At 43.0% G+C, this 24,228-nt stretch overlaps 2 protein-coding genes across 3 annotated transcripts; one reads left to right on the forward strand and one right to left on the reverse strand.

Moving 5' to 3' along the window:
- The first annotated feature begins 510 nt into the window (after positions 1–510).
- LOC139541054 (UBX domain-containing protein 6-like) lies at positions 511–12,789 on the forward strand. Its single transcript, XM_071345234.1, has 11 exons — positions 511–907; positions 2,360–2,517; positions 2,657–2,727; positions 3,422–3,544; positions 3,741–3,838; positions 4,134–4,209; positions 4,507–4,591; positions 7,904–8,123; positions 8,284–8,414; positions 11,470–11,618; positions 11,724–12,789. The coding sequence occupies exons 1-11, from the start codon at positions 825–827 to the stop codon at positions 11,847–11,849; spliced, it is 1,320 nt and encodes a 439-aa protein (XP_071201335.1). The 5' UTR covers positions 511–824; the 3' UTR covers positions 11,850–12,789.
- A 64-nt stretch (positions 12,790–12,853) lies between these two features.
- On the reverse strand, positions 12,854–23,328 carry chaf1a (chromatin assembly factor 1, subunit A (p150)). 2 transcript variants are annotated; one of them, XM_071345232.1, is made up of 17 exons: positions 23,174–23,328; positions 22,967–23,060; positions 20,328–20,378; positions 19,414–20,054; positions 19,199–19,255; positions 18,838–19,082; positions 18,621–18,681; positions 18,421–18,492; positions 18,111–18,328; positions 17,781–17,952; positions 17,163–17,243; positions 16,920–17,024; positions 16,495–16,750; positions 14,544–14,685; positions 14,071–14,398; positions 13,885–13,972; positions 12,854–13,760 (listed from the first exon to the last, which is right to left on the reverse strand). In XM_071345232.1, exons 2-17 carry the CDS (start codon positions 23,031–23,033, stop codon positions 13,645–13,647), a joined length of 2,700 nt encoding a protein of 899 aa, XP_071201333.1. In that variant the 5' UTR covers positions 23,034–23,060; positions 23,174–23,328; the 3' UTR covers positions 12,854–13,644. The 2 variants fall into 2 exon arrangements, with proteins under 2 accessions (XP_071201333.1, XP_071201332.1); XM_071345231.1 differs by having other exon boundaries at positions 22,967–23,297.
- Positions 23,329–24,228: the final 900 nt, after the last annotated feature.

A 24,228-nucleotide genomic window follows, 5' to 3' on the forward strand; every position in this document is an offset into this window, starting at 1 on the left:
ATCCACAGTAGGAAATGTAATTGAGTACTGGCAGTGTCTGCTGTGGAGGGTTCAAGTTACCTAAAAAAATCTCTAAAATCTCAATGTTCTAATCTCTCAATATTAATCTCAAAGTGCAACAAATTAATGCATTTAGCTGTTGAAATTCCGGAGGAGACCCCCCTACTGGCTTTGGGCTATGCTCCCAATGTCTTTAAATCCTAGAAAAGCCCCTGCTAAACACTGAATTTTGTATTCACTGATTACATTTGTATTTAAAGTTTTGCAAAGATGGTCTAAGATATGCAAGTCGGGTACAAAGGCAAGAAAATTATCAGAAGTTCTGTTTATTTATTTGAGCATTTGATAATTGCTGTTCTGCTATAGATACGTTTCAACATAGATCCCAAAATTGCTTGTACGCAATTGAGAATTGAAACGTATTTATTTCATTGAAACGCAGCCGCATGATTGTACATCCAGACCACCAGAGACCGCTGTACATAATCTATCACAACTTCGTGGATAGACCCGTTTATCGTCCGTTTCCTCTTCCTTTGAGTTTCCACTAGATAGCATAGCCACAAAGTCCAAATGTGCTATATTGTAAAAATTGATGAAAACAAAATTTGCTTTTTGATCTTAATTTACGGTTAGGCATAAGGTTAAAATTTTGGTTAAGGTTAGGTTTAAAATCACATTTAAGAATACATTGTCGAAATAGGCGGAGTATGACTTTGTGGCTGTGGTAACGACCCTTGCATTTTGATGTAAAGAATATACTAAGCTTTTTTCATTCAGCTGTGCTGTATTTCAGGTTATTTTCTTGTGAAAAACAGTAAACAATGAAGAAATTTTTCGAGGACATAAAGAAAGATATAAAATTCAAGTCAGCGGGGCCAGGAAAGAAACTCGCAGAAGGCAGCAGGTAAACAAACTTTTCTAGTGAGCTAGCACGCTAACGTAGCCAGCTAACGTTAACGGCTTTGCTCATGTTGTTGACAGTTCAGTTGTTGAAAATATGTTTATATAATCGACACAGCAAGTATATGATATGTCTGATTCGTAGAGTTGCCTTCCCTGTGACCTGGATGGGCTCCGTTATGTTTGTTTTTCTAGTGTTCAGGACAGGGTGCATCATCGTTACATTAGCCTGGTTTACGCCACCACACAGCGAGGAAGACATAGTCAGGAATTGTAATACTTTAATTAAATTCAAATTTAATAGGGTCAGTGCTCTCCGTTATCCTTGGGACGGCCCTACCCTAACCATTTAGAGTGTCAACTTCAATGGGGACATCCCGGGTAGCACGGACCAATTTAATAGGATCTCTATGGAGGAAGAGCTGTGACTCACTGGTCTGGAAAGGAGGCTGTTTGTTAATGCAATATTCGCTCAGTAATTGAGCGGAGGCATTGATTGGTTCTCTCAACAACAACAAAAATTCCTGGGGGGTTGAGAACAAAATATAATATTTCTATGTTTGAGACCTTGATAAGAGAATTATGTTCTCCAGGTACATAACCCAATTTAATTATATTACTCAGTCTGCAAACCAGAATATGTAAGATCCTGGTCGAATGAAACAGACGGAGGCCCAGCTAAAACAGTCAAAAAGGTTTATTCACGGGAACGTTCTGAAGTCAAGAATACAAAACAATAAATTTTATACTGACTTCCCACGCACACACATACACACAAACAGACGCACACAATGTCCTGCTACGCACACACTGTCTCACTCCCCAGCCGACAGAGATTAGGGAGACCTTGTCTTTGAGACGTACGTTCTCTCCCAAATCTCTAGTCAGGTCGGCACCGAGCTCAGACAGTCTGTGTTTAAAATACCATAAAGACATATTGTTTTACCCAAATTCTGACTAGGACAACACATTTATTGATTATGATTTTATACATTCTAATGAATTCCATACAATTATATGTTTCAGGGTGGAATATTCTAATCATTCAATTAACAGATAATTCTTAACTAACAGACCTCTCGTTTGGATTTGAAACTGTAACAGATATAATGGAAGGGGGCAGCTCTCTGGGGCTGTGGGTGTTTGAGAGTATTCTAATGTAGCAGGCGTAAAAGAAAGACACATGGCGTGAGAAAGAGCCAGAGGAGAACCAAACAGTAAAAGCACAGCCCACTTCATTATCAACTCATCGTGACAATAAAATCAAAACAGCCTTTCCAGACTCTGAAGTCAGGAGGACTTTGAGTTTGGAATCAGCTAGACTACATCATCATAGCCTGTTCTATTAAATGCAAACCCTTGTGAGTTTAGCTAACAAGCCATATAACTTTATATTTCACAGCATGTAGTGTAAGTGCAGTCAAATGGTGAACGTGTCCCCTTCTGTTCCCTGCAGCTCCAAGCCCCGAGTGGTGCAGAACAGTGGCCCTGCCAAGCCCCGTTATGCTGCTCCCACTGAAGGAGCTCAGAAGGCAGGGGCTGCAGCTCTGGCCAGGATCGAGGGGCAGTCACGCCCACGGGCACAAACCTCACAGGATGCCATCCGGCTCCAGGGTGAGCGATTCCTATGCATCCAACAACTGCTGCTTAAATGACTGATGATGTCAAAGCCGTGCAGGTGTTTCACATCAGTGGTCAGAAATAAAGAACTGGGTTGTGGGTTAATGGTCTTTCTTTATTTATCACTCCACAGTGAAAAGAGAGCTTGAGGCAGAAGCTGCGGCAGTAGCAGCGACCGAGAAGGAAAAGATAACAGCTGTTGAGGCAAGGAATACATTACATTAATACATTTTCTCTTACATGCTGAACAGACCGCACACTCCATCGCGCAAATTTTTATTTTGTCCACCCACACCAGATGCGATCAGGACACGCAGTTTGAAATATCAAAACAAACTCTGAACCAACTATATTAATTTGGGGACAGGTTGAAAAGCATTAAACATTTATGGAAATTTAGCTAGCTAATTTGTCCTGGGATATAAACATTGGGTTGTTATTTTACCTGAAATGCACAAGGTGCATACTCTGACAATTATTCACAAATAAAAGGGTAAAGTTAGTTTCTACTAATCTTTCCTCCTTCAGGCTTCTTCTTTCGACTTTATATGGCAGTTGGCAACCATCTTTAAGGTGCATTACCACTACGGACTGGAGTGTGGACCTCAGTTCATCTTTCAATCACCCATGTGGGTATATGCTGCTAAAAAACAATGAGGAGGCGGGACTTGCAGCGAGTCAAGCTTCACAAATATAACCAAGTTCTATTTTAGCACCTGTCTACGCAGACTCACGCGCACGACCAGTGTGGGTGCAATGATTGAATAACATGTATGTGTACATTTATTTACCAACGCGAGCGGTGTGCTCAGCATGTTACTGTTACTCACATACAAATTATTGTGCCACTACTGCCATTGAGTTGTTATTTATAGCTAGTATGTGTCATCTTTTGCAGGGCTCCAGTGTTAAGGATCCGGTATTTCTCTCAGTAACAGGTGTGTATTTCACCTGCCCGCTTACTGGAGCCACCTTAACTAAGAGCGGGAGAGAAGTGCACATTAAAGAGGCCATTTTCATGGTAGGTCTGAAAGTGATTCTTCTTTTTAAAGTCATATGATGTCATGATTGTATGATAATCATGATTGCATTATCTGATTTTGACTGACATGAAGAATTGATGTAAAAAGCCTTAACACTAATTTGCCACAAACCCTCCTTTTTCATTAATATGGTCCTGACTGAATACACATGATAAACCTTGTCTTGTCCAACAGCGGTTTGAAGAGGACGCAGTGGAGGCTTCCATAATGATGGTTCATACCTTCAACAAGGACAGGGAGAAAGTCAAGGCTGCAGTGGACATCATAAGCAAGTGAGAAATGGAACTGTCCTATAATGCAGGGTTCCCCAAACTCTGTCCTGGGGCCCCCGTGAGTGCACGTTTTTGCCCTAGCACTTCACAGCTGATTCAAATAACCAATTCATCATCAAGCTTTGATTCTTTGAATCAGCTGTGTAGTGCTAGGGCAAAAACCATGTGCACCCAGGGGGGAGCCCAGGACCGAGTTTGGGAAACCCTGCTATAATGTGTGATTTACATTGTCATGTTGACAAGAGTTCATGCGATGAGTGTCCTGACATCCCATAATTTTCTCCCATCTTTTCAGGTACATTGAAAACATCTGTAAGAACCCCACAGAAGAGAAGTACAGGAAGATCAAACTCAGTAACAAGGTGTTCCAGGTACATTTGAGTCATAAGGAGGGTAATGTGAGACTCAATGTTTTCTGTTGGTGTGGTCCATTCACCTCTCTCCCTGTCTGATCTCTCTCTCTCTCTCTGTCTGATCTCTCTCTCTCTCCCTGTCTGATCTCTCTCTCTCTCTCCCTGTCTGATCTCTCCCCCTGTCTGATCTCTCTCTCTCCCCCCCGTCTGATCTCTCTCTCTCTCCCCCTGTCTGATCTCTCTCTCTCTCTCTCTCTCTCCGTCTGATCTCTCTCTCCCTGTCTCCCTGTCTGATCTCGCTCTCTCTCTCCTTAGGAGAAGGTGAAGACTGTGGAGGGCAGTCGGGAGTTCTTGCAGGCTGTGGGCTTTCAGAGCATCATGCTGGATGTGCAGGGACAAGGTAAACCCATCCAAATGCAACATCTGTGCGTCCTATTGTCTGTGTGGCCTAGTATGTTTCTGCAGAGGCAGCGATTCTCAGCTGGTGTGTCGCGGGAGGTTTTAAATGAGTGTCTAAAAAAAAACTATATATACAAAAGTATGTGGACACCCTTTTCAAATATGTGGATTCGGCTATTTCAGCCACACCCATTACTGTTGGGTGTATAAAATCGAGCACACAGCCATGCAATTTCCATAGACAAACATGGTCAGTAAAAGGGCCTTCCCGAAGAGCTCAGTAACTTTCAACGTGGCACCGTCATAGGATGGCACTTTTCCAACAAGTCAGTTCGTCAAATTTCTGCCCTGCTAGAGCTGCCCCGGTCAACTGTAAGTGCTGTTATTGTGAAGTGGAAATGTTTAAGCGCAACAACGGCTCAGCCGCAAAGTGGTAAGCCACACAAGCACACAGAACGGGACCACCGAGAGCTGAAGCGCGAGGCGCGTAAAAATCGTCTGTCCTTGGTTGCAACACTCACTACTGAGTTCCAAACTGCCTGCGGAAGCAACGTCAGCACAATAACTGTTCATCAGGAGGTTAATGAAATGGGTTTCCATGGCCGAGCAGCCGCACACAAGCCTAAGATCACCATGCGCAATGCCAAGTGTCGGCTAGAGTAGTGTAAAGCTTGCCATTGGACTCTGGAGCAGTGGAAACACGTTCTCTGGAGTAATGAATCACGCTTCATCATCTGGCTAGGAGAACGCAACCTGCCCGAACACATAGTGCCAACTGTAAAGTTTGGTGGAGGAGTAATAATGGTCTGGGGCTGTTTTTTAATGGTTCGGGCTATGTCCCTTAGTTCCAGGGGGAAATCTTAACACTACAGCATACAATGGCATTCTAGACGATTCTGTGCTTCCAACTTTGTGGCAACATTTTGGGGAAGGCCCTTTCCTGTTTCAGCATGACAATGCCCCCATGCACAAAGCGAGGTCCATTCAGAAGTGGTTTGTCGAGATCGGTGTGGAAGAACTTGACTGGCCTACACAAAGTCCTGACCTCAACCCCATCAAACACCTTTGGGATGAATTCGAATGCCGACTGCGGGCCTAATCGCCCAACATCAGTGCCCGACCTCACTAATGCTCTTGTGGCTGAATGGAAGCAAGTCCCCGCAGCAATGTTCCAACATCTAGTGGAAAGCCTTCCCAGAAGAGTGGAGGCTGTTATAGCAGCAAAGGAGGGACCAACTCCATATTAATGCCCATGATTTTGGAATGAGATGTTCGACGAGCAGGTGTCCACATACTTTTGGCAATGTAGTGTATATTATACTCAAGTCAAAACTAAAACCAGGTAGAAAGTTAGTAAAAAAATTATAAGAAACCTATATATTTTTTAACCTATGATTTATCCTCTGAACAATTTTACTCACATTATTTTCAATATAGAGTTATTAGCGGCACTATTTAGCGGATTTGTTAGATTTTTTGGGGGGTCTCAAACCAGTGAGCTTAACATTTTTAATCAAGAATACAGTTGAAGTCGGAAGTTTACATACCTTAGCCAAATACATTTAAACTCAGTTTTTCACAACTCCTGACATTTAATCCTAGTAAAAATGTCCTGTCTTAGGTCAGTTAGGATCACCACTTTATTTTAAGAATGTGAAATGTCAGAATGATAGTAGAGAATTATTTATTTCAGCTTTTATTTCTTTCATCACATTCCCAGTGGGTCAGAAGTTTACTTACACTCAATTAGTATTTGGCAGCATTGCGTTTACATTGTTTAACTTGGGTCAAATGTTTCGGGTAGCCTTCCACAAGGCTACCCGAAACATGAGTCAGGTTTGTCGGCCTCCTTGCTTGCACACACGCTTTTTCAGTTCTGCCCACAAATGTTCTATATGATTGAGGTCAGGGCTTTGTGATGGCCACTCCAATACCTTGACTTTGTTGTCCTTAAGCCATTTTGCCACAACTTTGGAAGTATGCTTGGGATCATTGTCCATTTGGAAGACCCATTTGCGACGAAGCTTTAACTTCCTGACTGATGTCTTGAGATGTTGCTTCAATATATCCACATCTATTTTGTGAAGTGCACCAGTCCCTCCTGCAGCAAAGCACCCCCACAACATGATACTGCCACCCCCATGCTTCACGGTTGAGATGGTGTTCTTCGGCTTGCAAGCATCCCCCTTTTTCCTCCAAACATAACGATGGTCATTATGGCCAAACAGTTCTATTTTTGTTTCATCAGACCAGAGGACATTTCTCCAAAAGGTACGATTTTTGTCCCCATGTGCAGTTGCAAACCGTAGTCTGGCTTTTTTTTGGCGGTTTTGGAGCAGTGGCTTCTTCCTTGCTGAGCAGCCTTTCAGGTTATGTCGATATAGGACTCGTTTTACTGTGGATATAGATACTTTTGTACCTGTTTCCTCCAGAATCTTCACAAGGTCCTTTGCTGTTGTTCTGGGATTGATTTGCACTTTTTGCACCAAAGTACGTTCATCTCTAGGAGACAGAACGCGTCTCCTTCCTGAGTGGCATGACGGCTGCGTGGTCCCACTGTGTTTATACTTGCGTACTATTGTTTGTAAAGATGAATGTGGTACCTTCAGGCGTTTGGAAATTGCTCCCAAGGATGAACCAGACTTGTGGAGGTCTACAATTGTTTTTTTATGAGGTCTTGGCTGATTTCTTTTGATTTTCCCATGATGTCAAGCAAGGAGGCACTGAGTTTGAAGGTAGGCCTTGAAATACATCCACAGGTACACCTCCAATTGACTCAAATGATGTCAATTAGCCTATCAGAAGCTTCTAAAGCCATGGAATTTTACAAGCTGTTTAAAGGCACAGTCAACTTAGTGTATGTAAACTTCTGACCCATTGGAATTGTGATACAGTGAAATAATCTGTCTGTAAACAACTGTTGGAAAAATTACTTGTCATGCACAAAGTAGATGTCCTAACCGACTTAACAAACTATAGTTTTGGCAACAAGAAATTTGTGGAGTGGTTGAAAAACGAGTTTTAATGAGGCCAACCTAAGTGTATGTACACTTCCGACTTCAACTGTATGTGCAAAATGGAATTATTGACAATGAAAACGGTGGGACTGTTGTTCCCTTGTCATATAATTGCTACATTTACTATCAAAATAGTTTTCCAGATTGCATCTTCGACGACATCAACAACAAAAAGCGACGCAAATATGGGATTGAGACAACCTGATTCAATTTGGATCCCAATACAAAACCAGTTGAGAACCACTGCTATAAGTGGTACCCGGGATAATAATTGCGGATTCATCTTGCCTTCCCAGAGGAGAGTGAAGAGTTCCTGGTGCTGATGGAGCATGACCCGGAGGCCCTGGAGGTGATGAAGGAGAGTATGGACCGGCTGCAAAGGGGAGAGCCAGTCAGAGCCCAGCTGGACCACCAGCCCCAGACCTTCAGACCCTCCCCCAACGCCATGCGTTTCGAACTACCCCCAGAGTTCTACAACCTCACTGCAGAGGAGCTCAAGAGGGAGCAGCAGCAAAAGTATGGACAACTCACTGATGGCACTGATACTACTTGTATTTATTGTGTAAGGTACACTCCATTAGTGCACATGACATGTGTATTATTGTTGGGTGGTTTGTTCCAGTTATGACTATTTTGTTTGTAAGATAAAGTCATGGTGGTTGTGTGTGGTATTCAGGAGCGAGGCGGTGGAGAAGAACGCCATGCTGCGTACCAAGGCCATGCGGGAGAGAGAGGAGCAGAGGGAGAGGAGGAAATACAACTACACCCTGCTGAGAATACGACTGCCTGATGGAAACATACTGCAGGGTCTGTATCTGCCAGCAGACACCTACTTTAATGTGATAAGCAGAAATAGAGTTTAAAAAATATATATATTTTATTTCACCTTTATTTAACCAGATAGGCTAGTTGAGAACAAGTTCTCATTTACAAGTGCGACCTGGGTAAGATAAAGCAAAGCAGTGCGACAAACAACAACACAGTTACACATGGAATAAACAAGCGTACAGTCAATAACACAATAGAAAAAAAGAAAGTGTGCAAATGGCGTGAGGAGGTAAGGCAATAAATAGGCCATAGTAGCGAAGTAATTACAATTTAGCAAATTAACACTGGAGCGATAGATGTGCAGATGATGATGTGCAAGTAGAAATACTGGTGTGCAAAAGAGCAGAAAAGTAAATAAAAACAATATGGGGATGAGGTAGGTAGATTGGATGGGCTGCGTTCAGCTGCAGCGATCAGGTTAGCTGCTCAGATAGCTGATGTTTAAAGTTAGTGGGGGAAATATAAGTCTCCAGCTTCAGCGACTTTTGCAATTCGTTCCAGTCATTGGCAGCAGAGAACTGGAAGGAAAGTCGGCAAAAGGAGGTGTTGGCTTTGGGGATGACCAGTGAGATATACCTGCTGAAGCGCGTGCTACGGGTGGGTGTTGTTATCGTGACCACTGGGCTGAGATAAGGCGGAGCTTTACCTAGCATAGACTTATAGATGACCTGGAGCCAGTGGGTCTGGCGACGAATATGTAGCGAGGGCCATCTGACTAGTGGGCTCAAACGTATTAAGGAAATAAATTCCACAAATTAACAATGCACACCGGTTAATTTTAATGGCTTCCAGGTGACCACCTCATGAAGCTGGTTGAGAGAATGTCAAGAGTATGCAAAGCTGTCATCAAGGCAAAGGGTGGCTTCTTTGAAGAATCTCAAATATAAAATATACACTGCTCAAAAAAATAAAGGGAACACTTAAACAACACAATGTAACTCCAAGTCAATCACACTTCTGTGAAATCAAACTGTCCACTTAGGAAGCAACACTGATTGACAATAAATTTCACATGCTGTTGTGCAAATGGAATAGACAAAAGATGGAAATTATAGGCAATTAGCAAGACACCCCCAATAAAGGAGTGGTTCTGCAGGTGGTGACCACAGACCACTTCTCAGTTCCTATGCTTCCTGGCTGATGTTTTGGTCACTTTTGAATGCTGGCGGTGCTTTCACTCTAGTGGTAGCATGAGACGGAGTCTACAACCCACACAAGTGGCTCAGGTAGTGCAGCTCATCAATGCGAGCTGTGGCAAGAAGGTTTGCTGTGTCTGTCAGCGTAGTGTCCAGAGCATGGAGGCGCTACCAGGAGACAGGCCAGTACATCAGGAGACGTGGAGGAGGCCGTAGGAGGGCAACAACCCAGCAGCATGACAGCTACCTCCGCCTTTGTGCAAGGAGGAGCAGGTGGAGCACTGCCAGAGCCCTGCAAAATGACCTCCAGCAGGCCACAAATGTGCATGTGTCTGCTCAAACGGTCAGAAACAGACTCCATGAGGGTGGTATGAGGGCCCGACGTCCACAGGTAGTAGTTGTGCTTACAGCCCAACACCGTGCAGGACGTTTGGCATTTGCCAGAGAACACCAAGATTGGCAATGCTCTTCACAGATGAAAGCAGGTTCACACTGAGCACATGTGACAGACGTGACAGAGTCTGGAGACGCCGTGGAGAACGTTCTGCTGCCTGCAACATCCTCCAGCATGACCGGTTTGGCGGTGGGTCAGTCATGGTGTGGGGTGGCATTTCTTTGGGGGGCCGCACAGCCCTCCATGTGCTCGCCAGAGGTAGCCCGACTGCCATTAGGTACCGAGATGAGATCCTCAGACCCCTTGTGAGACCATATGCTGGTGCGGTTGGCCCTGGGTTCTTTCTAATGCAAGACAATGCTAGACCTCATGTGGCTGGAGTGTGTCAGCAGTTCCTGCAAGAGGAAGGCATTGATGCTATGGACTGGCCCGCCCGTTTCCCAGACCTGAATCCAATTGAGCACATCTGGGACAACATGTCTCGCTCGATCCACCAACGCCACATTGCACCACAGACTGTCCAGGAGTTGGCGGATGCTTTAGTCCAGGTCTGGAAGGAGATCCCTCAGGAGACCATCCGCCACCTCATCAGGAGCATGCCCATGCGTTGTAGGGAGGTCATACAGGCACGTGGAGGCCACACACACTACTGAGCCTCATTTTGACTTGTTTTAAGGACATTACATCAAAGTTGGATCAGCCTGTAGTGTGGACTCCAAATCCAGACCTCCATGGGTTGATAAATTTGATTTACATTGATCATTTTTGTGTGATTTTGTTGTCAGCACATTCAACGATGTAAAGAAAAAGGTATTTAATAAGAATATTTCATTCATTCAGATCTAGGATGTGTTATTTTAGTGTTCCCTTTATTTTTTGGAGCAGTGTATTTTGATTTAACTTTTTTGGTTACTACATGATTCCATAGCTTTGATGTCTTCACTATTATTCTACAATGTAGAAAATAGTAAAAATTAAGAAAAAACCTTGAATTAGATGTGTTCAAACTTTTTACTTGTACTGTATAAACATTTGAGCAAAGAATGTTTAGGGTTTCCAACAGCTGGTGTACTGTAGGTGTTCACCAGTCAAATGCATTGGGGTGCTTCTAACATGACACTGACAATCATTCTTAGATTAATTTGGCAGTAGGACTCGTAGCTCTGTGAACCTTAATTGCACAAAACTCACAAACTGCATTACAATGTAACTTCCAGTCCGTTGGCGAATCAGCTTGAACAAAGTGAGGTGTAGGATCACTGATCTACAAATAGTATTCCTGACAAATAATAGGTTTTGTGCGATTTAAGATTTGCAGTTAGGCGTCCCCTGGCTTAGGCGATTCCCCCCAAACTCACATGCACAACCAGACATTGATTGGAGACCGCTTGGGTCAAATACAGAACATTTAGTAGAATTTTCTACCTGCAGCAACGCTAGTGGATAATGCTGTAAATACCGGTAAAAGCACAGTGCCTCCATTTTCACATTTTTTGCCCTTCAGGCACCTTCCTGGCCTGGGACAAGGTGTCTGTGCTCTTCCAGTTTGTGCGGGACTCCCTGGTGGACGGCTGGCAGCCCTTTGAGCTGGTGGCGCCAGGAGGACACAAACTCAGGGAGGCCCAAGAGTTGGCCCTGAATGAATGTAGCCTGGTAAGCAGACATTTTTTCAGAAAATGTAAATATCAGGCAAAATAAGCAATGCAATCAATTTACTTTTGTTGTACAAAGGTGCTGACTAATGCCTCTCTCTCGGAGGTCCCTGCTGTTCTGCTGACATTTTCTTGGGATGCCGCAGTGCAAGCGGACATTTCTGCTGCCGTTGGAAAGGGTCCTGCACTCCTCAAGCCAGAGCTACTGAAGAATATTCGAACCCTTGGCTGAACTGTCCCTGCAGGTTGGAGATGACACCTTCATCCCCAAACCACATTTCAAAGGCTGTAGAAATACAACTAATCCTTTAAAGGAAACAATAACAGGGGTTTCTAAAGAGGAGACATGCCATGCAGTGTTTTTTTGTATTGTACCTTGAATGTAGGATGATCTGAAATGGCTCCCTTACTCCCACAGAGAGCTCAGCATGGTATGAGATCCTGTTGTCAGTGTCACCCTTCTGCTCCGCTTCAACGTGCATCCTGCTTACGCAACAAATACTGACATACAATACTAGCTTTACATATGAGCGAATGGGTGATGGAGACCAGACTGGTTGTTGAGTGGTAAGGTTTCAGTTGCTGCTTTTGAGCCAGACTAGCGGTGGACCACAATGTTTAACGGTTAAGCTATTTTATTTAAGAGAACTTGTATTCTATTTGACCTCACTAACACTAAGGTTACAGCAGCAAGCATTAAGTTATACCAGTACCTTAAAAGTGAAGGTTACTGGACAGAGCTCCTGATGTTAACTTTCTTTATTGAATGAGGGTTTTGTAAGTCATTCAATTGAGTAATTTCCTAAACTATCAATAATGTGATTTGATTTCAGCAGCATGGAAATCTGTGATAGTGGTGGTTGTTTTTGGTTGGTTTGTACTGTATGTAACCAACAACAGATTTTTTTTGCTGAGGCTTATCCCAGGTGATGGCTGGAATGACAACCTACCTCTCCTCACAGCATGTCCACTGCTTCTGTATGCGTTCAGGCGTAACCTCCTATGTTTCAGTTCAGTCCGGACATGAACAGCAGCAATTAGCAAATGTACTAAGAAATGTTTTCCTAACCTTGTTTAAGAATAACTAGAAAATGAAGGTCTAGGTATCAAAGCTCAGTCATGTTGTGTTGCTTTTAAACCTGCCTGTAATAAAGATGAAGGTTGCATCAAGATATTGCTGTATCCCCCATAAAAAATAAACATTTAGGATTTGCAAATGGCTGCACATAAAGCATGTTCATTTTTAAATAATGCTTTATTTAAAGAAATAGAGACACCTTAAATCATACCTGCAAACTGCAACAGTTGTGACAGGAGAGCATTCTCTGCCACAAAAATGTAAGGCAAACCGCAATGTTTTTAATATTGGACAGCCATTTACTATTCCACCTCAACCATTATTAACACAAAATAGAGGTTTAGAATAGTACAATAAGCACTACGTTAGCAGCCTGAAAGACATCAGCACTTGCCATATTGAATGAAACCCATTAACTAAACATGAAGTACTTCTTGAAAGGATGGATGAGTGGTGGCGTGTTGATAAAGGCATCCAGATAAGGCAGGGGGAGGGAATATAAAAGTGCAGTACATTTAATCATTATTTATTTTTAATTAATTCAACCAGTTCAAGTATATATTTTTTTTAACAAATACATATATAAAAGTTACGGTGAAGCAGACAGCAACTACTTCAGTGGGCACTGGTCCACCCAATCGGCTGTGGTAGAAGAGCCTTGACTGTCTGAGCCATCTCCAACTCCTCACCAAGCAAAGACATCCATATAAACATGTCTGACATTCCAACTGAACCAAGTAATGAATGGTTTAACATTGGAACAAAATACACCAATGAGTTTCTTTGTCAGACACTTTCCTTTTCACAGGCACTGTCTGGTACTTAACGGAGCAGAGAGGGGTTGTAATACCGTGTGGGTGGCATGTGTGCCACTACCAGTGTGTTATCTTGATTGAAGACCTGATTCTATTTCTGACAAACGCACACACTCAGAGTCAGGGGGCAGTCCTTAGGCCAGGGTGGGAGTGGCCCGAGGCAAGAAGAGAGCAGCTGTGTCAGAGGGGGTCACCTCCATTTGTTCTGTGCTCTCGTTCTCTGTGGGGGAGGTATCTTTTCTGGAAGATCCTGCAGAGTAAGGCATTCAATGTCAATGCCTCCCCTCCTAGAAATATCTAGGACAAACTATTACCCTGTCTCTCAATTCCACTTAACTCCTGTCTAAAGGCAGACCATATGCCAGGAAACTGACCTTTCTGTGTGCTGATTATGACACAGTCTGCTTCATCCTCATCTTCCTCTGTGTCTGCCTGGAACCCATCTGTCTTCATCGCCTCCGCCTTAAAGAAAGGAGTACTCATTAGAATCTGACATAAGTCAAAGCAATAGGATCAGAACAAAGCAACTTCATATGAAGATTTCACCAGACGTGTCCAACCTGCTCAGGGTCGGCAGCCTTCTTCATGAACTTGGTGATGGACATGCTGCCGGCACTCTTCCTCTTGTTGGAGGAGGGGGTCTTGGAGGATGGCGTGTGGGAAGGCTGGTGGGTGGTTGGGGAGTTGCCCTGTGAGCCTGTGGCCACTGGGGCCTCTTCACGGGGCACATGGGTCCCTGAAGTGAGGTAGTTCCACTGGCAGGGTACAGGGAGGGCCTCCTGGAGGAAGCGAGCCAGGACGTCTGATTTGACGTACCAGCAGCAGCGTCTGAAGGCTGAGCGCTTCTCATACACAGCATTCCCCTTGATAAGGCGCTTTAGACGGATCCTAGAGCAGAAGCAGATGGGAGACCATTTCAGTAATGAAAAATGTATACTTTCATAAAGCATCTGCACAAGTTTAATAATGACCGTACATGACTTGACTAATTCTGTAAAATAGCAAGCGTTGAGTAAATCAGGTTTGAAGTCACCTGGTGGGGATGTTGTCTCCTGAGTTCTGAGGGCTGGAGATGGGCGAGGTCGACTGCTGGCGACAAAACACCTGGAACTCTGTGATGATCACCTTATTACTGTTCACATTTCCATGTAGCAGGGGCAACAACTGGAACAGCACTGAAGATATGGTTTGGGAAGGGAGATAGGAAGGTTTTTTAAAACACATTCTACATCTAGGCTTATTCACGCAAGGTTTGGGCAAAAGGTGCCATTCAATATGAACAGATACTCCCTCAGGCAGCTATTGAGCAACTCAGGTCAGCCATGAAGAGTGTTGACAGTTCACAATCACTTGTAGCACAGTAAATACTAAGTAAATACTTCGATGACGCATATAAAGCTGGTCTGAAAACAATACAGATCTCTTATGTGATTGTGAATGGTCTTTAGTTTAGATGTCTCCCTTGCAGTCTAGACAGCTATCAATAAGTGCTTCATGATGAGTACAGGTACATCTCATATCAGTCTCGGGTGTTACATCCATCACCACAATCAAAAGATAGATTTTGGTGTAGACCAGGGGTGTCAAACTCATTTTGCCCCGTGGGCCGCTTTCGGTCTTTAACGAGGTCAGGAGGGCCACACTAAAGATGGGTTATATTTCCTTGCCATCAATTTATTTGCCCACAAAATTTGCAAAAAGATCTATCCCTTTGTATTTTATTTCAATTCTCCCTGACTGTCTAGCTTTATTTTGGTGATTGTTACCAAGCGGACAGAGTAATTATCATTATCACAATAAAAATTCCTCACAGTTTCGATTTGGTTTTAGTCATTTCAATGTAGATTGAGTTCATTCCCCCCCAGGAAAAACCTATGCATGTTTTACACCCTTGGTGTAGACATAAATGCATGCTGGAGTCAGTCAGTGCTCAGGTAACTACAGTTTGACCATTCAGAGCTACTCAAAAAATGTCAGCCAAAACTAACCATGTCTCCATCGGTATGACTTTTCCAAGTTAAACCGTATAAAAAATATAAAAAATCACAACAGCTGTGATGGAAACAAGAAGTTTTGGTACAATTTATAAATGCAGACAGATCATTTGTTCGTTACACATTGTAGGATCTTTTTGTCTGTAAAATGTATTACGCGGGAAATGGCAGTGGAAATGCCTTTATGTGAAAATATTGATATAACAATCATCATATCGAAGTAAACTTGTAGTCACGCGATGATATGGTGTGTTTTCCTCCCACTACAACATGGGAAACCATTTATTAGACTACAAACTAAATCAGTTCTGATGAACTTCAGTGGTGAAACTGCACAGTGATCTTGATGCTCCTTTCCAATAATAATGTCATCATGTAGACTAGCCTACCTGCAGTGTATCTGTGAGCTGTTGGCTAGAGTGCACGTGCCACGACCAGAGTAGCACATTTGCTAATTAACACAACAGTATGTGACAAAACTATCAGTAGAGTTGAAAGTGCGATGGAAACACACAGAACTTTAGATTTGTATTCGGTACATGAAAACTAACACGAAAAAGTACATTGTGTGCACTACGTCATCATGCACATTCTTTTATCTGCAACAAGTCTGTTTGGTGGAAACACCACAAGTGGGAAAATGCACATTTTCTTCATGCGTATTTTAGAATATTCGTATGAAAATCTGTAGCCAATTGGATGGAAACCTCGCTAGTGACACTATTCGAACAGCACATGGCTCAACCAAATTACCAATGTACATCATTCTGTAAGAACTCAGATAAGCATATCAAAGACAAGCACACCTGGTCAATTTTTCCATGCAAACCAAGACCTACATTTCATCACGGTTCAGTCAGTAAAACATGACTCAGATGATCACTTAGAGGTGACATGGCTAACCTAAAAGGTTCTAAAAGACAATACTGCAGAGACAAAAGAACTCCGCTTACCTGCGTGATGTTCCCCCAGGCATAAGAATGTACTCACGCTGCTCATCTTCTTGTAGTTTCTGTTGCAGTTTGTGTGTGTTGTCCTCTGGGGTGGAGGACTCTGGCTTGGGCAGGGGTTCCAGCAGGCACACCGCAAACTGCTGCAAGAGCTCCAGATGGGGACCCTGTCCCTCCCACACACAGCCCCTCACCACAGCCTCTAGCACCTTAACCTTCTTCTTGGCCATCAGCTCATCCCACTCCCGGGCCTTCAGCTTCTGACGCACCTTCTGCTTCTCTGGGTCGCCACCCTCCTGGAATCACACCACAGGGATAGGAGCAATTAAGTCTGCTAAAAATAAGCCGTGGATAATGTCTCCACCTCTTATAATGTAAAGCACGTCAATCATTAGTCAAACCAGTCCACTGGAAAAGAACAGTAAATAAAGACATGAATACGGAATGACGGGCAATTGAAAGTACCTCTTCCTCCAATGCCCCCTCCCCGTCTGATAGGTATCCATGTGGTACGAAGAAACCATCCTCATCATCGTCATCATTTTCACCTCCATCATTATCATTATCCTCCTGCAAAAACAAGAGTCAGTTTAGGTCCTCACAATCAGCTAGAATGATTCAGTTTGCAACAATGAGCTAATCTTGATATCAAACAGAACAACAGAGCATCAAAAGCTGTGACAGAAGTGTATTGAAAAAGAGACCTACCCCTTCACTGTGTGACAGGGACTCTCCTGGCTCCTCTTCCTCCCACTCCTCATCACTGTCCACCTCATAATCCAACAGGTCCTAGAGGAAACACAGACTTTAGTCCTACATAGAAAGCGCATGAAACATGGAAGTCACAAAACAACTGACATCACCACCAGTTAGGGCTGGAAATTACCAGGGACCTCACGATATGATATCACAAAACTTAGGAGTCGATATGATATGCATTGCAATTATCACAATTCAATATGTATTGCGATTCAATGATTGTGCCCTATATGTCTGCTGCAGAGAGACAAGAGAGCATGACAAAACGAGTTTCGATCAGTCAGGGAAATAAGTGCTGAAAACATGTTGGCTCATTATTTAAAAAGATGGGAACAAGCTATAGGATGAAAAATACCAGAGTTTCGGCGCAGGTACATCTGACTAGCGCTAGCTAACGATACCTACGGTAAAAATAATAATAAAATAAAACAATTACAAATCTAAACCTTGAGTCAAACATGAATATATCGTGATTTGTAACTATCGATTGTAATATGGCAGAAACTAATAAGTAAAGAAGTGAAAGGATTGAAAAGGATCATGGTCAGAGAATGAGGGAAGCCTCACCTTGTCCTGTCTGAGAGGGCAGCGAGGGGAGATGTGGGGGCTGTTTTTCCTCCACGTGCCCCAGTAGGCAGGCCGGTAGTTCTCACGGAACTGAAGGAGCTTCATGCGGCCGTAGTGCTGCCGGTCAGGCACACCGTCCGGTTTGGGCCCCTCCACCACCGCTATACACTCCCTATGCAGACAACAGAAATAGGGGCCAACGTCAAAATAGGAGAGTACAGAAAATGGCTTCTTTCCAGTAGGAATCCCTGATTCTTCAGTTTCACAAAAATGTCAAGACTTGAGTAACTCAAGTCACCGCTGATTTTTTTTAGGGTGTGGTGGTCTCACCTCATAGGGTATGTGCTTCTGGCCTTGGTCTGGCCTGATCTGCGGGGCTTATTTCTGGTCCAGTCACTCAGGCCATCCAGGCTTCCATCAGGTTTAGCCAGGTACCTGTCCAGTTCCTCCAGGACCGCCTCCGCACATTGGACTCGGGTCAGCGGCGCCAGACACATGTGCTCCTTTATCTCAAACGGGGCAAACTTTTCACAGGCAGACGCAAGGGTCTGAAGTAGGAGAGACAAAGGTAAGAAATGTTTTACATTAAATGAACACCATTTTGTGTTCTTCTTGTTCAATTCAATCAGAGGAATCTTACCTTTGTGGCCTGCTGGGGAGTCTTGGGTTTCTGTAGAAATCTTGTGATCTCGGCTTTCTCTGCTTTGAGCCTCTGTATAGAAAATGTTAAGATGCATTATCAGGTCTGTTACAATTAAGTGGCAATTGTCAAACTTAAAAATATCAGTGTCAGACATTACATTTAATTTTTAGAGAATAGAAACAAAATTATCAACTCACATCCTTCTCTTCTTTCAACCGTTTTTCCTCCTCTTTCTTTCTCTTTTCTTCAAGTTTTGCCCTGGAGGACATTATATGTGAATATGTCAATTGCAAGGATTACATTTGCTTTAATTTAAAAAAAAACATTCAATCAATTTTTCTAGTCGAGTCAATATAAAAGTAACAAGACATTTCAGATCTGTAGCTAGCTGGTTTTTGATCAAGCAACACTCACTCTTGTTTCGATTTGCGTTGCTCCTCTTTCGCTCTTAATTTCTCTGCTTTTTCCTTTTCCTCTTTCTCCTTTTTCTCTCTTTTTTCACACTCTTCTTTCTTCTTTTTCTCCTTTCTTTCCTTCTCCCGCTCCTCCTTCAGTTTGCGAGCCTCCTCTTTCTTCTTCTCTTTAGCATCTTTAGCCTCCTCCCGCTGCCGCTCTCTCTCTTTGCGCTGGTGTAGCCTCTCCTCTTGCTCCTGCAAACTCTATGGAGAGAAGAAAACACAAATTCCGTTTCAGTGTCTAGATTAAGATGTTTAAATAGGCATTTGGATGCAAAAGTACGCCAAATACTGAATTGACCTATTGCCGCTAATTATACCTTTAAAGATAGTCTTTTCACAGTTTTCTGCTCTATTTTAGGGGTGGTATTTGGCTCCTGTAAAGAGAGAGGAAGAAAGGTAACCTATAGATTTATAATTTTTCATTTCAGAATAGTGATTTGAAAAGTTAACAGGAGCTTGCTGATGTACATTTATTCAAAAATCACTGCTGACATTGAGTGTTTATTGAATTTAATTGCCATTTTGTACTCACTGTGACAGTAGGAGTGTTCTCTGTCTTAGCAGCCTCTGGGGAGCTCTCGGCCGCTGACAGAGAGCTGGTGGATGAAGGAGAAAGCATGGACCCATTCCCATGACTGGACATATCAGCCTCCTCTTGTTCTTCATCCTCCCCCTCTTCTTCTTCCTCCTCCTCTTCCGTGTCAGAACCCTGTGTGGTGTCTAACTGTGAGATGGATCCAGTGCCCCCCCTGTCCTTCTCCTCATCCTTCTGTTCATCCCCCAGCTTGTAGTCTATGGGCTCTGTCTTGGCAGTGTGATCTGTTTTGGTGGCTGTTACAGCACTTAGGGTTTTGCTCAGGTGGTTGTTTTGTGTCTGAGGACACGGGGCAACAATTGGTGTCGCAGGTTGCTGCTTTAAAAGGTCAGTTGAATTGGAGTCCTCAGTGAGATCAATAACTATGCTTTTGGCAGGGGACGCTTGGGTACTGCGACTCATGAATCCATCCAGGGGGCCGCGGCCGTTAACCAGGGCCGGTCCATGGCGCACAGGTAGGGGGGAGCAATCGGATTCATTCTCCCCATCTGAGAGCCCAGGCCGGGAAAGGGTGCAGGTCCTTTTGGGCTCACTGGTCTCCTTGGGCTCTGGGTTTAGACGCTTGAATGGAAGACGAGCTGAGGAGAAAATATCCTTTATCATCACTGATGTTTAAGTTGGACTAAATCTATGTTATATTAACAAATCTTTGGGCAAACAATAATGATAGCTTTGAGTGATAAAGCAAAGACACTAAATTATTATAACAAATTTGATTCATTTGAAATATAATTTACTAAATCAGAATTTCATTGAATTGTTTCAAATAGTTTGATAGCATTATGTATCATCAGTCTCCTTTTGCAAAATAAAACCATCTAATATGCATTCAAAACACCAGATTAACTTACCCTGAACAAGCTTCTTGTTAGCATTGCTGGGTTTGACTTTGCCATCCATACCTGTAACCAAAACAGGGTATGGAAGATGAGACGACAACAATCCCACAAGCATTCTCCTGTCATGAAACATTTTCTGAACAAAAATATAAAATACAACAATTTCAAAGATTTTACTGAGTTACAGTTCATAATGAAATCAGTCAATTTAAATATATTCATTGGGCCCTAATCTATGGATTTCACATGATTTGGAATACAGATATGCATCTGTTGGTAACAGATACCTTAAAAAAAGGTAAGGTCGTAGATCAGAAAACTAGTCAGTATATGGAGTTTGGCGGGAACTGGAACATGCTGTCGCACACGTCAATCCAGAGCATCCCAAAAATGCTCAACAAGTATGTAGGCCATGGAAGAACTGGGACGTTTTCAGCTTCCAGGAAGTGTACAGATACTTGCGATATGGGGTCGTGCATTATCATGCTGAAACATGTGGTGGCTGCAGATGAATGGCATGACAATGGGCCTCAGGATCTCATGACAGTATCTCTGGATTCAAATGGCCATTGATAAAATGCAAATGTGTTTGTTGTCCGTAGCTTATGCCTGCCCATACCGTAACCCCCCCGCCGCCATGGGGCACTCTGTTCACAACGTTGACATCGGCAAACTGCTCACCCACACAACGGCATACACTCTGTTTGCTATCTGCCCGGTACAGATGAACCTGTGATTCATCCGTGGAGAGCACACTTCTCCAGCAGGCCAGTGGCCATCAAAGTTTAGTATTTGCCTACTGAAGTTGGTTACGACGCTAAACTGCTGTCAGGTCAAGACCCTGGTGAGGACGATGAGCACGCATATGAGCTTCCTGAGACAGTTTCTGACAGTATGTGCAGAAATTCTTTAGTTGTGCAAGCCCAGTTTCATCAACTGTCCAGGTGGCTGGTCTCAGACAATCCCGTAGGTGAAGAAGCCTGATGTGGACGTCCTGGGCTGGTGTGATTACACGCGGTCTGCGGTTGTGAGGCCATTTCGACATACTGCCATATTTTCTAAAATGACATTGGAGGCGGCTTATGGTAGAGAAATTAACATTAAATTATCTGGTAACAGCTCTGGTGGACATCCCTGCAGTCAGCATGCCAATTGCACGCTCAATCAAAACTTGAGACAGCTGTGGTGTTGTGTGACAAAACTGCACATTTTAGAGTGGCCTTTTAATTGTCCACAGCACAAGGTGCACCAGTGTAATGATTATGCTGTTAAAATCAGATTATTGATATGCCACACCAGTCAGGTGGATGGATTATATTGGCAAAGGAGAAATGCTCACTAACAGGGCTGTTAAACAAATTTGTGCACACAATTTGAGAGAAATAAGATTTGTGCATATGGAAAATGTCTAGGGAATTTTATTTCAGTTGCACAACACGTTGCATTTATATTTTTGTTGTGTAGATGGATTTGTTTTTCAAAGCACTTTTACTTCACTATCAATAATTGCAGTAGTACAATGGCTCCAGCTGCAAACATGTTACCAGTCCCTTTGTTGCATAACACTTACTAGAAGAAAGCATTCAGTGCAGTATCTTTATAAAATGTCCAAAATCAAAAGGACAACCACAAGAATAGCCACTACACATATGACTTAATCACCAACTACTTTATCCCCCACTCAACTCTATTATTGCTATAAACTGACGTTAGTCCTTTGTTCTTAGTTTACTCATACTGTTAGTTTGACAAATGCATCCAGGTTATTCAAGGACATATGTAATAAATACTTGTCAGTCAACTAGGGAGCAATCAAAAGTTATCTAGACTTGCCACCAACCAAGTAGAAGGACAATCGATGCCGTTCAAATATAATTTTTTATCAAGTAGTAAAAATTAACGACGAGACGATGGCACAAGTGGTTGGGCAAACCACTGGGAGGTGTTAGCTTTACTCTCCCGCCATTCGGTGAATCAATCGAAGCCCAGTGCAAAGGCCCGGCTATAGCTAACTTTACACTCATACCGCTGCGGGGAAAGAAGGGGTTGCCTCAAATAAAAACATGCTTGTTTGTTAGCTAAGTTAGCTAGCAAGCAAAGTTTGTTACAGTACGATAATGTGTGACTCGATGTCTAATTAAACCACCGAAATCATTGAGTGTTTTGGTTCATATTAGCTAACGTTAGCTAGCTGAAGGCAATGGGGTGTCTAGCTAGCTAGTAAGGTTAGCACCAACTCATCACATCAAAGCCAACTGACGTTAGCTCCCAAGCTGGCTGACTAATGAATTATAAAGATTAACTAAAGGAAACTTCAAGGGTAGTTAGCTAACGTTACATGAAAGCTCACTTTACACTAACCTTACGAGCGTGGGAATCGTATGAGGGTCTGGCCAACGATAATAACTAAGTGTTAGCTAACTAACCTTACTTGAGGTTAGCTAGTTACAACATGCTACTAGTACAGTAGTTAGCTGGCTAAATACAGCATGCTAGTTAGCTAAACTAGCTAGCTAGACAGACAGAAGTTAGTGTTGACTTGCTATGTGGTCGTAGAGAAATGCAAATCAAACAGTATAAAACTACCTCAGTTAGATAACTAAATAACCAAAACATTTGAAGGTTAAAACATAGCAAAATATCGTCGCTACCTCTCCTCCGTGGAGTGGATGCTAAATACCCGTCCACGGATGGATCTTCCGCCGCCAGCATCACCATCCGAGAACTTCCCTCACTTTTGATATCCTTGTGCGGAAAAGCGTTGCATTAACAAAAAACCATATGAAGTAGCAATATTGACAGGTCTTCCAGAGTAACACTAATATCATGCAAATATAACGATGACTGGGTTGTATTACTTTTAAGACTAAGTTAATTTTATTCTAGCGGCATCTCCCACACACTCCCTCTGCCTGGATCCCGTTGCTGCCTCGCGCCCGTCAGTCAGATTTGGCGGGAGCGTGTCGCTGTCCTCACAATCCTTTGCTGATTGGCCAGAACGCTGGATCACTACCCGACCGAAGGGCGGGATCTAGACGTTTTTTTCTGGATATTTTGTCAGTCACTCCTTCTTTTGAGATGTTGTTCTTTATGATAGGTTGCTTTCTCTGTTTTCAAGAGAGTACGATCAGTGATTGGATGTCACTGAATAGTGTCGTGGAACAAAATTCTAATAAAGTTGTGATTGGACAAAGTCACTCAGTGGGTTTAACCAGTAAATACTCTAAACATGTTGACAATCAGAAACGATTTATGTACTATGTAGTAATCAAAACAATCAAATGCATTATTAAATCAATTAACATAATGTCTGTCTGAATGTCAGTTAATAATTTTAATGGGAAAATAAAAGGATGCCAAAACAGTTGACAATTTAGAAGAACTGAAAAATAATACAAAAGGCAAAACCTCTGACAAGAAGACACATGAGGTAGACACGTTGGACAGATGGCGCTGAAAGATATGGCAGCTCTGCTTCTAGCTCCTAAGCGCAAGGATTTCGCTACACCTGCAATAACATCTACTAAATATGTGACCAATACAATGTCATGTTTGTTTGACTAGGTAAGTCAGTTAAGAACAAATTCTTATTTACAATGACAGCCTACACCAGCCAAACCCAGATGACACTGGTTCAATTGTGCACCACCCAATGGGACTCCCAATCACAGCCAGTTGTGACACAGCCTGGATTTGAACCAGGGTGTCTGTAGTGACATCTCTAGCACTGAGACGCAGTGCCCTTAGACCACTGCACCACTCAGTTTTTACACATATCCTGTTTGGGTTTCTGCTACTGTGGAGTGCAAAAGGTGTGGTAGAAAATATTTGTAGGACACAGTAAGGTACCAATATGTAGCCTAACCATATGGTAAATACAATATAACGTATGTCAATCGGGCAATAGTAAACT

This window comes from Salvelinus alpinus, chromosome 16 (genome assembly GCF_045679555.1).
Source record: "Salvelinus alpinus chromosome 16, SLU_Salpinus.1, whole genome shotgun sequence".
In the NCBI taxonomy this organism is placed as follows: Eukaryota; Metazoa; Chordata; class Actinopteri; order Salmoniformes; family Salmonidae; genus Salvelinus; species Salvelinus alpinus.

Bases quoted from the DNA above. Each gene is read 5' to 3' on its own strand.
- LOC139541054 (XM_071345234.1), top strand. From the start codon at position 825: ATGAAGAAATTTTTCGAGGACATAAAGAAAGATATAAAATTCAAGTCA. The intron at 4,592-7,903 runs GTAAACCCATCC...TTGCCTTCCCAG, and splicing joins GCTGGATGTGCAGGGACAAG to AGGAGAGTGAAGAGTTCCTG. The intron at 11,619-11,723 runs GTAAGCAGACAT...TCTCTCTCGGAG, and splicing joins CCCTGAATGAATGTAGCCTG to GTCCCTGCTGTTCTGCTGAC.
- chaf1a (XM_071345232.1), bottom strand. From the start codon at position 23,033: ATGGTGATGCTGGCGGCGGAAGATCCATCCGTGGACGGGTATTTAGCA. The intron at 20,379-22,966 runs GTAGCGACGATA...TTTTGGTTACAG, and splicing joins ATCCACTCCACGGAGGAGAG to GTATGGATGGCAAAGTCAAA. The intron at 18,682-18,837 runs GTGAGTGTTGCT...AATGTCCTCCAG, and splicing joins CAACGCAAATCGAAACAAGA to GGCAAAACTTGAAGAAAAGA.